This window comes from Oryctolagus cuniculus, chromosome 9 (genome assembly GCF_051225735.1).
Source record: "Oryctolagus cuniculus isolate XC-2025 breed Fujian yellow rabbit chromosome 9, ASM5122573v1, whole genome shotgun sequence".
In the NCBI taxonomy this organism is placed as follows: Eukaryota; Metazoa; Chordata; class Mammalia; order Lagomorpha; family Leporidae; genus Oryctolagus; species Oryctolagus cuniculus.
Genome location: NC_142875.1, coordinates 14,119,759 through 14,133,784, shown reverse-complemented (window position 1 = coordinate 14,133,784; position 14,026 = coordinate 14,119,759). Strand labels below are relative to the sequence as shown.

At 50.1% G+C, this 14,026-nt stretch overlaps 1 protein-coding gene across 4 annotated transcripts in view; it reads left to right on the top strand.

Moving 5' to 3' along the window:
* FARP1 (FERM, ARH/RhoGEF and pleckstrin domain protein 1) overlaps positions 1 to 14,026 on the top strand; it is a 286,456-nt gene that overhangs the window by 246,254 nt on the left and 26,176 nt on the right. For 3 of the 4 annotated variants that reach the window (XM_051850517.3, XM_089303485.1, XM_089303484.1), the window contains exons 14-16: positions 7,413 to 7,600; positions 8,867 to 8,956; positions 9,932 to 10,065. In XM_051850517.3, the coding sequence (XP_051706477.3) occupies positions 7,413 to 7,600; positions 8,867 to 8,956; positions 9,932 to 10,065 (412 nt within the window). The remainder of the gene's footprint in view (positions 1 to 7,412; positions 7,601 to 8,866; positions 8,957 to 9,931; positions 10,066 to 14,026) is intronic. The other variant, XM_051850519.3, reaches the window with a different exon arrangement.

Genomic DNA, 14,026 nt, shown 5'->3' with positions numbered 1-14,026 from the left:
TACGCTACCCAAACCCCCTGCAAACATCGGGAAGGCAAAGGTCCTGTTGAGTGAACTTCAGTGAACAGTAAGCGATGGAAGGAATTCACTCTGGCGACACAAAGAATTGACTGGCACTGTTTTTGCCTCGTTAGTCTGATTCCATCTGTTCCTGCTTAATGGAGTGAAAGCTAATAGAGGAACGGGGATCGCTTAAACAGACCTCTGACACCAGTTGCTGGTGTTCCAAAGGAAGCCATGACTCTCAGACCAAAACTGGCTGCCACTTAATATGATCCTGCTCTAGTTTATTTAAAAATACAAACAATGATGAAACGTAAAAAGAATCTCCAGGATGATTTGGCCTGGAGCTGTGGGGCCAAGATCAGAAGGGGCTGCCACCTGTTTGGATGCTGCCAGTCATTGCTGTGAGTGACCTGGAGACAGCTGTCCGAGGTTTCTCCCCCATGGACAAAGGTTTAAGATGCTGACTTGTGTGCCATAGACGTGTTGGGGAGGTGGGAGATGGGCTCTTGTTTTTAAAAAGGGTCTTGCCTCATCAATACCACATCACCCAAAACACCTTAGACAGAACCTCTCGCACAAGGAGCTGTTTTGTTCTAGCAAAAGCAGTGACGTGTTCTGGCGGATGCCAGGGAAGAATTAGGAACTCTTCTTACCCTCGCATAGACTCTGATTTGTTCAGAATAACTTCCGCGTGGATTCACTAACGCGGACACCATGGCGTAGCCTGGAAACCGAGCCGCCGGTGCTGCCCTATGACCTGGAGCGGAAGGCCACTCGCTTGCGTCTCCCTGGGGCCCCAGATCGTGTTACTCTGCCACGTCTCGGGGTGGCTTTTCCCCTCGCAAGTAGGGAGGATTAAACATCAGCCGTTGACACAAGATATCTGATCTGCACAAGCCACTCTGAAAGGTTAGCTGGGAGGTCGGGGCGGCTGCTAACTCGGTCTTGGAGAACAGTTCTGGAAGATACTTGAGCTTGCTGCTGGGGCCAGGTGCCGTGAGGAGCAGTTAGAAAGTACCACAAACATGCAAAAGCAATCAAACGCGGGGCTCCGGGGAGGGAGCGAGGATCACCCTGCGTGCACGCGTGTGTGTGTGTGTGTGTATGTGTGTGCAGAAAATCACCAGTGATTAACTGCATTTTTGAGTGAGAGGTAGAGGTGCGTCGTGGTTGGGGTACCCCGAGGCAGTGGGTCTGTTTTATTGTGCATCCGGGTCACAAGCTCGCTCTGCCACAAGGGTCGTTGAGCAGCCCGGAGTTCAGTGCTGATGAGGCTGGCATTACTCATGGATCAGCTCTGCTGACAAGTCCTTTTTCCTGGGCCTCGAGGTTCCTCTGTAAGAAATCCAGCATTTGTCGCTGTGCCTGCAGTGAGTTGGAGAAAGACCTAAGGCAGAGGGCGCCTCCGCTAGGAACACACGCTGACTGCTCCTCCAGAAGCACCTTGACTTTGAATGGCTCACGGGTTCACGCCTTCCCTCTCCCACCGCCCCCTTTTGCCTTGGCAAGCTGCTGTGATAGCCTCACTAACTAACCAGATCTCACAAGCTTGGCCTGTATGATTAATCCAATTTCCTTCTGTTCTCTCTGTGTGCATATTTAATACTGTAGATAATGTCTTATTAAAAATTCCTAATACACTGAATTAATTTCCAAAGAGGAAAAAAGGCTGGGGACTTCATGCTCATTTTTGTCATTTGTTTAATAAAGTGGAGAAAACATTTTTCTGTTGTTCCATTGTATGCAGCGTTCTGTTGGCGTGTACCTGGGTGGCAGAGGACGCTGTGTTTCCGGCGCTCTGTCTCATCCTTGGAGCATGGTGTATCTTCTGTTCCCCGCATTGTTGGAGCACTGTCTGATGTCTTTTATTTTCTTTCCTTTTTTTTTTTTTTTTTAACACTGCTGAATACCAGTTTGTACTTGGAATACCTGCTGTCTCTCCGGTACAGTGATCCTGCTCACTGACAGCGACCCCACCTCGGGTGGGGAAGGAGGAGGGGAAGGGATTCTTCTCGCAAGCCCCGCACTTCGTACTTGGGGCCGTGCGTGTGGCTGGGGGCGGGGGCAGGGGCAGGGGCAGGGGTGAAGTCCTTGGAAGCGAGCAGGATCAGCGTACCGGGGCAGAAGGACTCATGGGAACAGAGCGCATCTGTGACAGTGGCTTACATAGACACAAGGGTCTGCCTGCGTGGTTGGGATGAGCGCATCTGTTTAAGTGGGGATAGAAAGCTTGCCATCAGCCCTAAGAGCACTGGGCTGTGTTTATTTTGCTGGGAGGAGGCAGAGGTGGGAATAGAGGGAAGGCCTTGCCCAGCTCAGCCGCAGTTGGCTCCTCGTGGGCCGGTGAGCTGGCTGTCATCTGATGGGCACCCGGGATGTAGGCCCTCACAGATGCTGTCTGGTTTCCCCTTCTCTCCACGGCACCAACAGTGCGGTACCTGCACAGAGCATGGGTTTACACCACTGAGAAAACTGCTGGCTTCTCCAGTAACAATGAGCTTGGTGTTTCTCTAAGCATGGGAGGCCGGGCCCATGTAACAGTGTATGCACGGAATTAAAATCCCTTGTTCATCTAAACTGATGAGGCTTTTACTTGTCCTAACAGGTATCTCGCTGTAAAAACTGTCCATTGTAACTGTTCTTTCCCACTGATGGCTGAAGCTTTGAGTACAAGATGGTATTTTTCATTGTTACGAAGCACCACGTTCCCCACCCAAACACTGCTGCCACCCCCACCTCCACCTCCACCTCCGCCCCCCTACCTGTTCAAACCAGGAGCCTTCTCCTTTCTCTTCTTCCCATAAGAACAGCCTGGTGCACCTGCTATTTCTCACATTAGTGGCGTTTCTCTTTTTCTGCAAGTTCTATCACTGTTGCCTTTCCGAATTGCTTGATGATAAGCTGAAGTGGCTGCGTAGCTGCATGTAAAACTGTTCGTAAAGGAACTGGGTCTCAAGCGCACACACACATCCCCTCAGCGACCTGAAGTATAGGAAGAGGACAGCACCTGCTTTTTCTCGTGGATCCTTAAAACGTGACCTGCTTTTCGTTAGCTTGCTCCATTGGATGGGGAACCCCACTTGGATGTGAGACGCAGTGAGCCTGGCTGTTCAGGACAGGAGGGTCTTTCTTAGTAATGGCTTTCAAGTGCACATCCTCTCCAGAGAGATGGCATTCTGTTCTCTTTCAGAGAGAGCTTGCGGGGCTCAAAAGGGCCTTTATGAAAACCTCTGTGGACAATGTACTTGCCTGTCTGTGCCTTGGAGTCCATAGAGATAAAAGGTCCTATATTTTAGAGCCAGATAACAGAGAAATTATGAGACAAGTGGCATCTAGAAGCTTGCAAAATGCATTTTATCTGAGACGAATACGAAAGAAATTTTGAAAAGAAATAGAGAAAGCAACCTGTACTCTGATGGGCAAATATTTTGCAAATCTATTACTGATTTTTATTTTTTAAATTATGGCCAGGTTTTCTAGTTTTCTCTTTTACTAGGAAAAAAAAAAAAGTTATCCCGGAAAAATATTGGAGATTACCAATGTATTGATCAGTTAAAAAAAAAAAGGCCAGCATAATCAAGTCTCTGAAATGTCATTTTTATGACTTGCAAAATAGATTAGAGATTTTTTTTGTCCTTGCCCAGTATTGTATGAGCTGTTTTTAGGTCTCTCCTGCAAGCTGATGAAGTTGCAGGTCTCCTAAGTTGGAAGAAGACAGGGCCGAGACTCCTTGTGCCTCCCCCTGTGCCTATGGCCAGGAGCTGGTCCGTGGATGCCACTGCCCGCCTAGTGGACACTGCAACTCCTGAGCACCTAAGGCAGTCCCAGGGCTGCACGCTACACTGAGAGCCACGTGCTCATTTGAGGCTCCGTAGCTGGGTGTGCCATGAGAGTGTGTGCATTTAAAAGGCTTTTGAAAAGCAGTGACCAGAAATGCCTCCCACGAGGGCAGTGTTAGCAGCGGCATAGAGTTAAACGCCCCTCTCGCACATTCAGGGTAGGGAGGGGATGGTCACGAGATCACTGGGACCAGATGAAGGATTTGAGAATTACCGGAAATGCAATGATGTCTGAAGCAATTAAAGCAATACAGGACCATTTCTGAAAAATTGGGCAAGTGATTTTGAGAGCGTGTGTTCAGGGGACAGGTGACCTCTTCCTAATCTCTGTGCACCCGGCGCCTTAATTAAGCCCTTGTGCTGCCTCTGATGAATCGCCCCAGTGATTTATCAGAACTCTGCGATGGAGGGCGTAACTTGGCGTTCATTTGTCATAAAGGAAAACGCAATCAGACTCTCAGGGCATTCATAATTTCCCTGCACAGCAATGGCCATCAGTCACTCTGTCTGCTCCCCAGTGCCTGGGGAGTGTCCTCACAACAGGCGGTAGGCTGTGAGATCTGAGCTAGCCTTAGGAAGCTGGAGCAGTCACAGCAGACTCACTCTGGTTTGCTGCTTGCAAAATGGGCTACTTCAGTGAATGAAACCCAATTCCATGTAGGTCTCATAACTCTGCAGCTTGGACGCTGGCCTTTTTTTGGGGGGCATGCTCTTCGCAGCCACCTGTGTGGACACCAGCTTGTACAGACTTGTCACACGCCATGGCTCAAAGAGTTTTAAGTACTCATCCAGCTGCCAAATTCTAATCACCCTCATTAGCATATTTTGTTGATTGCTGAATGGCGCATGAGCTGCATATCTTAGTTTGGGCTGTGTCACCTGTAGCTTTGCAAAGCCTCAAGTAGGTTCTCTCGCAAGGACAGGAGGGAGCCCCTTCCCAGGGACGCAGCTCGAGTTAGCAAACTTGAACTTCGAATCTTGTGCCTCTCCCTTCCTCGTAATTGCTGGGAGATTTTTAGACCTGATTACTAGGTATTTACTGAGTGAGTATTGGCCTTTCTGTTTAAATACACCCCTTGCCCCTCCTGTCTTAGGCCATGTGAATAGGCACAAAGCCAGCTGGAGTAGCCTTTTGGGGAAAAGGAACGGCCCTGACTCGGTCATCCCCAGGTGTGCGTGTTGCATAACAAGTTCATGGCTGTCATGCACAGGTCAGGTGCAGCAGGCTTTCCCCCAGCGAACAGTAGGCTGATCCTGAGCTGTCGCCTCTAAGTACACAGGTGACCGTGAGGGTCATGTTCCGCTGTCCACTTCCTGAATCCTGCCTCCACCGTGGGCCCATGGGTGCTCCTTCAAGCCTGAACAACTGTCCTTGAGATGTGTGCCATTGCTTCACTCCTGGAATGATCGTGCTCTGTCAGCCGCTCGCTCAGCCTGCCCGTCTACTCATAGACGTGTTCCTGGGTGGAACTGTGTGCAGAGGCTTCAGCTTTGGGCCTTCGGGGGGACGTGTTTGTATTGGAATGTGTGCACCTGACCTGCTCCCTGGCCGTGCGGCCCTTTGCGCTCAGTCTCTCTCTCTGCTGGATGCTGTCCAGAGCCTGATTGCACCCCGCACCCCTTAACAGCCCTTCTCAAGGCCTCTTCCTCTTGCCTCCGCCTCTCTCACTGATGAGGTCCTTGCTCTTTCTGTTCCACGGCACTGCGAATCCAAGCCCCAGCACGCTGTTAACACCGGCCCCACCCGACCTGACGCCCTGTGCGAGAGAGCTGATGGGGAAGCCCCCAATTTTGTCAGCTGATGGAGGACAAATGAAACATGACGCTAACAGCAACTCACAAGTGCATGAAATGTTTCCAGCACCTGCCACTGCCACAGTCGCTCTCTTCTGATCCCGATTTGTAGCGATAACGTTGCTCTTTTGGTGATGTTTTTGGAAAAGAGACCAGTGTAGTGCTTTGAAACGATTGCAGTGCTGCCTTGTTGTCACTATTTCTCATTGCCAAGTTCCAATTCTTTCACGATTGTTGTATCCCGTTGTGCACTGGTGTCAATAAAATTGACATTTGTGAAGCAATTTCTGGCCTTTTTCTCCGGGGTTTACTGGGGCTGGTGGTGTGTGGGCTGTCGGGTCTGTCTCGAAACACCAGGGCTTCATTTCCGTGATGTGTATTCCAAATGGGGAGACTTGGCAGTGGAGGGATTTTTAAAACTGGGAACTTCTTGAATCTGCCTTTTCTCACGTTTTCTAATCATGTCATTCGAGGATCATGGCACTGACCGATGGCCAGTGGGCAGGACATCTGCTTTTGTTTTCTAGATGAGGTGGCTTTGCACCGCTGTGCTGGTCAGCTGGGGACTTCAGGCACAGGGGCTATCGTGAACATCTAGAACCTTTGGAGCTTCTGTGTGGTCATTCGTGCTGGGACCACGGCCACCGCCTGCCCCAGTTCCGCTGCACCCCAGGCTGTGGTCTCTTGTCATTTCCAAAGGCAGAGCAGTAACTCCAGCCCATGACAACAGGGAGGTGCTTGCAGGAAACTAAACCTCACCTTAACTTTGAAGACGTAGGCAGCAGTGAGCCTGACCCACTGTCACCGTCAGCTTTCCTATAGGGTAGCAGGACTGCCGCATGTTAATTTCACTTCGTCTACCCACCGTTAGCTCCGCCCAGCCTGCCTTAGAAGCTCACATGTGAGTGTTGGGGAGAGAGACTCGGGCTGCAAGTCCATTTTGAAACTTGCATGTAGCTCCCAAGAGTTTAGGTACAGACGATCTGCAAAATTGTGCTGGCAGAGAGTGTCCTGGACACGTCACGTTGTAACGGGTAATGTGTGCGTTTTCACATGATGTAACACGGTATGCTTTCTCCAGGACTAACTCGTTAGCTGCCAGCCTTGCCTCCCCAAGGGGAACTGTGATCATGTAATGACCTCCACCTTTGCATTTGTCATTGACCTCCATTGCATGTGACATGATGCTAGTGTTTCTGTCCCAAACAGTGAGAGACATGGAATGACATCACCAGGTATAACAAGCTTGCTTCTGTTCTTTGTAGAATGGGGACTTAGTCGCTTGGCCTTTCTCGTAGCTGTGACCCAACGTTCTAAGACGTAGCGTGTCCTCTGAGCACACCAGCCCTTTAGATGCTTGTTAGTGTAGCTCTACTTTCTAGTCATTTCTCATGCCTCGTTGTGGTGTAGATACTGTCTTTCTTGAGTAATTTCTAGAAGCAGCAAAGGTAGTAGTTAAAGGACGAAAATACTCCTTGGAAATATACTATGCTTTTACGCTCCTTTAATTGTTAGCTAAAAGAGTTCTCTATTTTACTGTTAACTTTATAACTGAGGCTCCACTGGATTAGTCATGCTTTGGTATCTTTAATATTAAGGCAACTTGGACTTAGGAGGAAAATGAAAAACTAGAAAATAACAAACGGCATTGAGTTTGCCACAAGGTAGACCAGTTTCTAGAGACGTGCAGAGGTGAACATTGTGAATGGAAACCAGGTCTCAGGTGGAATTACTTTTTTTTTTTTCTCTTTAAAACTTCTCATCTCCAAACAGGCTCCCTGACTGGTAGCCCTCACCTTTCAGAGCTGTCCATCAACTCCCAGGGAGGAGCCGGCCCCACCAACGTGACCTTGTCTCCCAACCTGAGCCCTGACACCAAGCAGGCCTCGCCCTTGATCAGCCCGCTGCTGAACGACCAGGCGTGCCCAAGGACCGACGACGAGGAGGAAAGCCGGAGAAAGGTGCCGGGAGGGGTGTGGGGGTGTGGTGATTTCTAACTGTGGGCAGAGCACACCAACAAGATTCAGCATTTGAATCCGTTTTAAGGGCATTCAATTAGGCAGAGTGGTATTGAGTCCAGACATGTTGTGGAGCCAACACCACCACCCATCCCCCCAGAACTTCCCATCTTCCCAGACTGGAACTCTACCTGGTAAACCAAAAAACCCTCATCCCCTATCCCTGAGCTGGTAACCACCTGGGCCCTTGCCATGTCTATGAATGAACTACTTCAGGGCCCTCACCTGAGTGGAATCCTGCGTTTTCTGTGCCTTGTACCTGGCTTATTTGAGCGAGATGTCATCACATTGTCGTGTGTGTCAGTGTTCCTATCTATAAGGCCCAACGATATTCCATTAAACGGGTGGACCACATTGTAGAACTCCATTCATCTCCCAGTGGGCATTCGGGTCGCATCCTGCTTTGGGCTATTGTGAGTAGCGCTGCTATGAGCCTGGTGTGCCAGTAACTCTCTGAGCCTCTGCCTTAATTCTCTTCCGGAGCTAGGGTATAGATACAGAAGTAGAATCAGGTGGACTGTAAGGGGAAGAGAGCAAGGTGGCAGGCAGTAAGGGACTTTCTTTTGTTGTTTAGACAGAAAGCAAAATCCTTGGCCAGCCTGCTCTTAGGTAGTGCTGATGGGCTCCAGGGAATTGAGGGACCATGGCATCACCAGTGTTTTTTTCCCTTGACTCTTTAGACCTTGACAAACAGTATCACTCCCACTTCACGGAGAGCAGCCCTGCCAGCCCGCGGCACCAGGAAGAGACCATAGTTTGTCTCTCACGTATTTCCTTGGAGACTGCCTCCCTCTGTCATTTTACCAATCTGAATCTTTTCACTGCTGATAATGCTGACACAGAGGAAAGATTCCTAGGCTATACAGGGTGGGGACAGGAGAGGCCTTCAGATACTCATGGAAGATGCATATTATACAAACTATGTAAGAATTTCATTTTTTTGCATCCAAGTAATTTATCTTTGAATTTCATCTTTCCATGAACTTTTCAAAGTATCCCATGTTCTCAGCACAAAAGCCTTTCTGTTATCCTAGTTCCTTCCCCACGAGAAGGAGAACCAGTGAGAGTTCCTTTGGCCCCAGTGCCAGCTCAGCAACAATGATACGTGCGTAATAGATCGTTTTCGTCATGACTGCCATAATGAGGGCATTCTTAGGCATGTGCACTCAACAGCGATGATCCTGTCTTGTCTCTTGCTGGGCATTGCAGAGATTCCCGACGGACAAAGCCTACTTCATTGCTAAAGAAGTCTCCACTACCGAGCGGACCTACCTTAAGGATCTGGAAGTCATCACCTCGGTGTGTGCGACCTTTTCCTTACGGCCTTAAATTACATCATTTACGTGAACTCACGCTGCGGCTGATTCCATGTGGCGCCTCCGGTTTCGGTGGAAAGGATTTTACCCTGGGTTTATAGAAATCAGATGCTAAGAGTGTATGCAGAATGTACTAGAAAATGTTTAGAATTGTGATTTTTTAAGCAGAAAGGAATGAAGTTCTTCAAGTGAAGAAAATTTAGATGTTTTCCTGTCCATTTGCACTGATCTAGAATGTTCCATCTTTGCCCATTGTCAAATGTCGCTCCTTACTTCCGCTCAAGGGGGCCCTCAGAGATGAACGGGAGCCTCCTTTTCTCTTTGGTGATAAATGGAGCCCCCCAGGAGCCTCCTCCCAGGAGACTCCCTCTGTGACTGGAATCAGGGCTGGGCAGCCTTGGGTACAAATCTAGGGCCTCCAGATGCCCTTCCGACCGCTGGCTTCTGGGAGCAGCCCAGCTGTGGGGAGGCGGACTGTAGGCAGTGAGTTTCTCTGTCTCTTGGGCTGTGTGTTGTGCTTGGCCCCAGGCAGGCCCTCGCATCAGCAGTGTGGGCCACTGTGGGTCATCATGGGCCACCTGCCCGCTCAGCGTTTTAGCAAAGGAGCAGGGGTGGCAGTTTCTCAGAGGCGCAGCGGAGGGTGCTCCGTGCTCCGAAGTGAGGGCTTAGCCAGGAGTTGGCCAGCATGGAGTTTCCCACCGGAGTCGTTGGCCATTGAAGAGATGTGTCCTGGCTGACACAGTGGGTGGAGCCGGTTTCAGGAAGCAGTGATGCAGGTGTGAGTACATCTCCCCAGCTTCACGGAAGGACGGGAGAGCACGGGGCCTGGCCACCCAGCATGTTCTGGGGGCGCCGGACGCGTAGCAGGAGCGCAAGCTCACATCGGCCGCATGGCTTCCGCAGCACTTGGACTTGAATCATGAATTCTCCCCCTGACGCTTCCTCTCTCTGTCCCCAGTGGTTCCAGAGCACAGTCAGCAAAGAGGACTCCATGCCCGAAACGCTGAAAAGTCTCATCTTCCCCAACTTCGAGCCTCTGCACAAATTCCACACCAATTTTCTCAAGGAAATTGAGCAACGACTCGCCCTGTGGTAAGTGCCGCCTGGCTGGAGTCTCTGTTTCCGATGGCGTTTCTGTATCATCGCGGATAAGCAGCAGACAAAAGGCAAGAAACTGGCTGTTCACAAACCGACCTTCGAGTGATTTTCAATTCTGTGTTTCGCTAAGTCTCTGCCTCCATATGTTTCCCTTGGTTTCCAGTTCTTCAGAATGCTCTTTCCCTCTCGCCATGACCATGTGATTATCATGAAGTCAAGATGGTGGTGACGTTTGAAAGGCTGATGCGGGTTATAAAGGGCAGGGGCCTTGCGGGACGCTGGCGCTCGCTTGGCTCGTTTGTGAAGTGCACATAAGGGGTGTCCAGAAGGCTTGTGGAGGAGCGGGTTTGGTTTGCCGCAGCAGCTAAGATGTTACATCCAGGCCTGCAGGGCCTGGATTCGGGTCTCAGCTCCACTTGTCTCCCAGACAGCTTCCTTCTGTGGCACCCGCTGGGAGGCAGCAGGGGAATAGCTCAGGTTCTTGTGTCCCTGCCACCCACGTGGGAGCCTGGATTGGCTTCTGCACTCCTGATTTTCACTTGGTCCAGACCCAGCTGTTGTGGGCATTTGAGGAATGAACCAGCAAAGGAAAGATGGCTCTCTCTCTCTCTCTCTTGCCATTCAAATGAATGAAAATGCAAAAAGGTGGGTTGTTCTTTTTTTAAGCTTTATTTACTTATTTGAAAGTCAGCATTATAGAGAGAGAAAGCAAGAGCACTCTCCCATCTACTGATTCACAGATGGCCACGATGGCTGGGGTTGGGCCAGCCCAAAGCCAGGAGCTTCGTGCAGGTCTCCCACATGGGTCACAGGGGCCCACACACTTGAGCCATCTTCAGCTGCTTTTCCCAGATCATTAGCAGGGAGCTGGATTGGAAATCGAGCAGCCAGGACTTGAACTGGTGCCCATATGGGATGCCAGCGTTATAGGCAGTGGCTTTACCTGCCACCAGTAAAGTTGTTTTGTTTTTTTAAAGTTCATGGAAGGAGCCAGTGCTGTGGCATAGCAGGTTAAGCCTCTGCTTCTAGCACCAGCATCCCACATGGGCGCTGGTTCCAGTCCTGGCTGCTCCACTTCCAGTGCAGCTCCCCGCTGTTGCAACTGGGCAAGCAGTAGAAGCTGGCCCAAGTGCTCGGATCCCTGCACCTCCACGGGAGACCCGGAAAAAGAAGCTCCCGGCTTCGGGTTGGCCCAGCTCTGGCCTTGCAGCTGTCTGGGGAGTGAACCAGTGGGTAGAAGGTCTCTCTCTGTCTCTCCCACTCTGCCTCTCAAATAAATAAATAAATCTTTAACAGAAAAGTTTACAGAAAATAGAATTTAAAGACAAGTTTATTTTTGTACAAAAAAATGGAAAATCATACATATAGGAGTTTGAAAAATTTCAAGGTAAATGCATATTATAGAAGAACTATGCATGAGCTTCAAATGTTTTGGCACCAAAATAAATTTAATTCCATTTTTCCACAACATTTTTTATAGTAGGCACATTTGTCTTCTGCAGTTTTCTATATTGAATTTTTACAGTGCTTAAAAAGTGCTTTGAAAAATGCAAGCCCTATGCAACACATGAACTCCCACAAACTTTCCACACTTTGACCTTGATGAGCATAGGGGTATATATTAATATGTGAAATGGCATATGAACAAAGACCTTCAGTGCAGATTTCAGACTGGAGAGGAACTAAACAGTAGTTAGTGGCAGATGAGTTTAAAGTAATGTTAGGAATGTCCATTAAAAACCAAAGGAAGCATTAATCTGGGAGGAGAGGGAGGTACAAACAAAACCCAATCTGCTAGCGAATGCAAAATCTGTTTTGCCATTACCTAAAATAGGACCCTTTACAGAAAATTCTTTGTAGTATTTTTAAGAGCAATTTTATGTAGACAGACACATGGGAAGTTGACTATCTACAGAAGACGCATTTGAAAAATGCCAGGAAAAAATAGCAAAAGGCTTCTGCTGTGTTTTCAGCAGAAATGGGTGCAGGGAAGTCACTAGAGGTGATAAGCTCTTTCTTTAAGAATTTAAAAAATTTAAAAAAGAACTACAGAGAAAAAGAGAGAATCGTACATCCACTGGCTCACTCCCCAAATGATCACAACGCCTTGGACTGGTCCAAGAACCAGGAGCTTCTTTGGGTCTCCCACATGGGTGCAGGGACCCAAGCACTTGGGCCATCCTCTGCTGCTTTCCCAGGCACATTAGGGAGCTGGATCAGAAGAGAAGCAGCTGGGACTCGAACCGGCGCCCATGTGGGATGCTGGCACTGCAGGCAGCAGCTTTACCCACTACACCACAGTGCTGGCCCCAAGTTGGTTTGAAGTGGTCCTGGGGGCATTTATTGATAAAAGGCCAAACAGATCCCAGCATGAGGTTGTCTTGGGTCAGGAGGTCCAGAACCGGGCTTCCAGCACCCGCCTCGCAGAGGAGCTGAGCTGCACCCCTGCACTGTGGGGACGATCCGTCCGTGGACTCAGGGTGTCTATAGCTGGCACCACGCACTGTGGCAGCTCGGGTCCCCATGACGGCTGATGTAAATGACGCCAGAGGTCATGCGTCTGAATTATCCATTTGCGGTCCCGTCGGCTCAGCTCTGGAGGGGGAGCTGCCGGCACAGCTAGTCTAGGGATAAACACTGCATTCATGGGTTTATCAGGGACCGTACTCTGTGTCCCGTGACCCTTACCTGTGAGAGGAAATCCAGGTGCAGTGGTCAGGTTCAGTTTATCAGTTCAAGTGCATGGTCAGGAGGCCTGGCTGGACAGCGATTCCGGAGGCAAAGGTGGCGAGTGGGGGAATTCAGTCACATCCCTCTCTGTGTAGCTGGTAACACTGGCAGCTCATTAAAATCATGTAGAACCTTCTAAAAATCTTCACCACCAGGCCAGAAGCCCAGACCACATCTGTCAGCATCCCAGGTGATTCTGAGGTGTTAGCCAAGGTCAAGAACTCTGCCCTGGGCTGCCTCATTAGGAAAGACCCAGAGCAGGGAACAGGTCAAGGCCAGAGCTGAGGCAGAAGTCTATGCTGTCCTGAGTTTCACATTTGAAGTGGGATCATGAAGCTGCATTCCATTAAAAAAAAAAAACTGTAAAATAAAAGGAAAATCGAGGTGATGGAGGAACTGGGGCATCTGACCTGGCAGGGGGCAGACCTTGGAGAACCAAGGGCAGGGCCACCTCCACGTCTGCAGGCTGAGCTTCTGGGAAGGGACTGAGTGTCTGGTGACTAACACTGCAAGGGAGGTTGGCTCTGTGCAGGGACGAGACCTCCCGAGAGCAGGTGCAGCTTAGCGGTCGCCGGCTGCCATGGGAGCTGGTGTGTGCCTGCCCCTGGTGCTGTCCGGTACAGCACGTGTCACAGTCCATTTCCAGAAGCTGTTTGTTGAAAAGAAAATTCCCCAGCCTTGGTAGTGCATCTGGGTGGGCAGGGATGGTGGCTTTGAAAAATGCATGTGTCCAGCCCTCGTCCATCCTTCCTGAACCCACTCGTTGGCGGGCAGGTCCCAGACATCTGTGTTTTTTAAAGTGTTCCTTGGGCTGACCAGGACGAGTACCTCGTTTTGGGACAGCTGACCCTGCGCTGCCTCTGACAGTCCCGAGAAAGTCTGATCCTTGCCTTGTGTTCCACGTGCTGGTCGTAACCCTATTGCTTTATTCTGTACACAGTGAGCGGCTGAGAAGCGGAGTGTGTGAAGGTCAGACTTTGCCCACAGGGAGCTTGCACTGTGTAAGAAGGCAGGCAGCTGGGGCGAGAGGACCAGGTCCCCCTGTGGATATAGGCACCACGCCCGGGAGGGCACACGGTGTTGCCGCCAGCCAGCTCTGCCCTCGGTGACCCCAGGGCCATTAACGCCTGCATGTGTTGAGTGAGCAGGAGGGACCATCTCTCTGGGCACATGTATGTGTGTTTATATTCATGCATGGGAAACATGGGCTGGCCCATGCCAATTG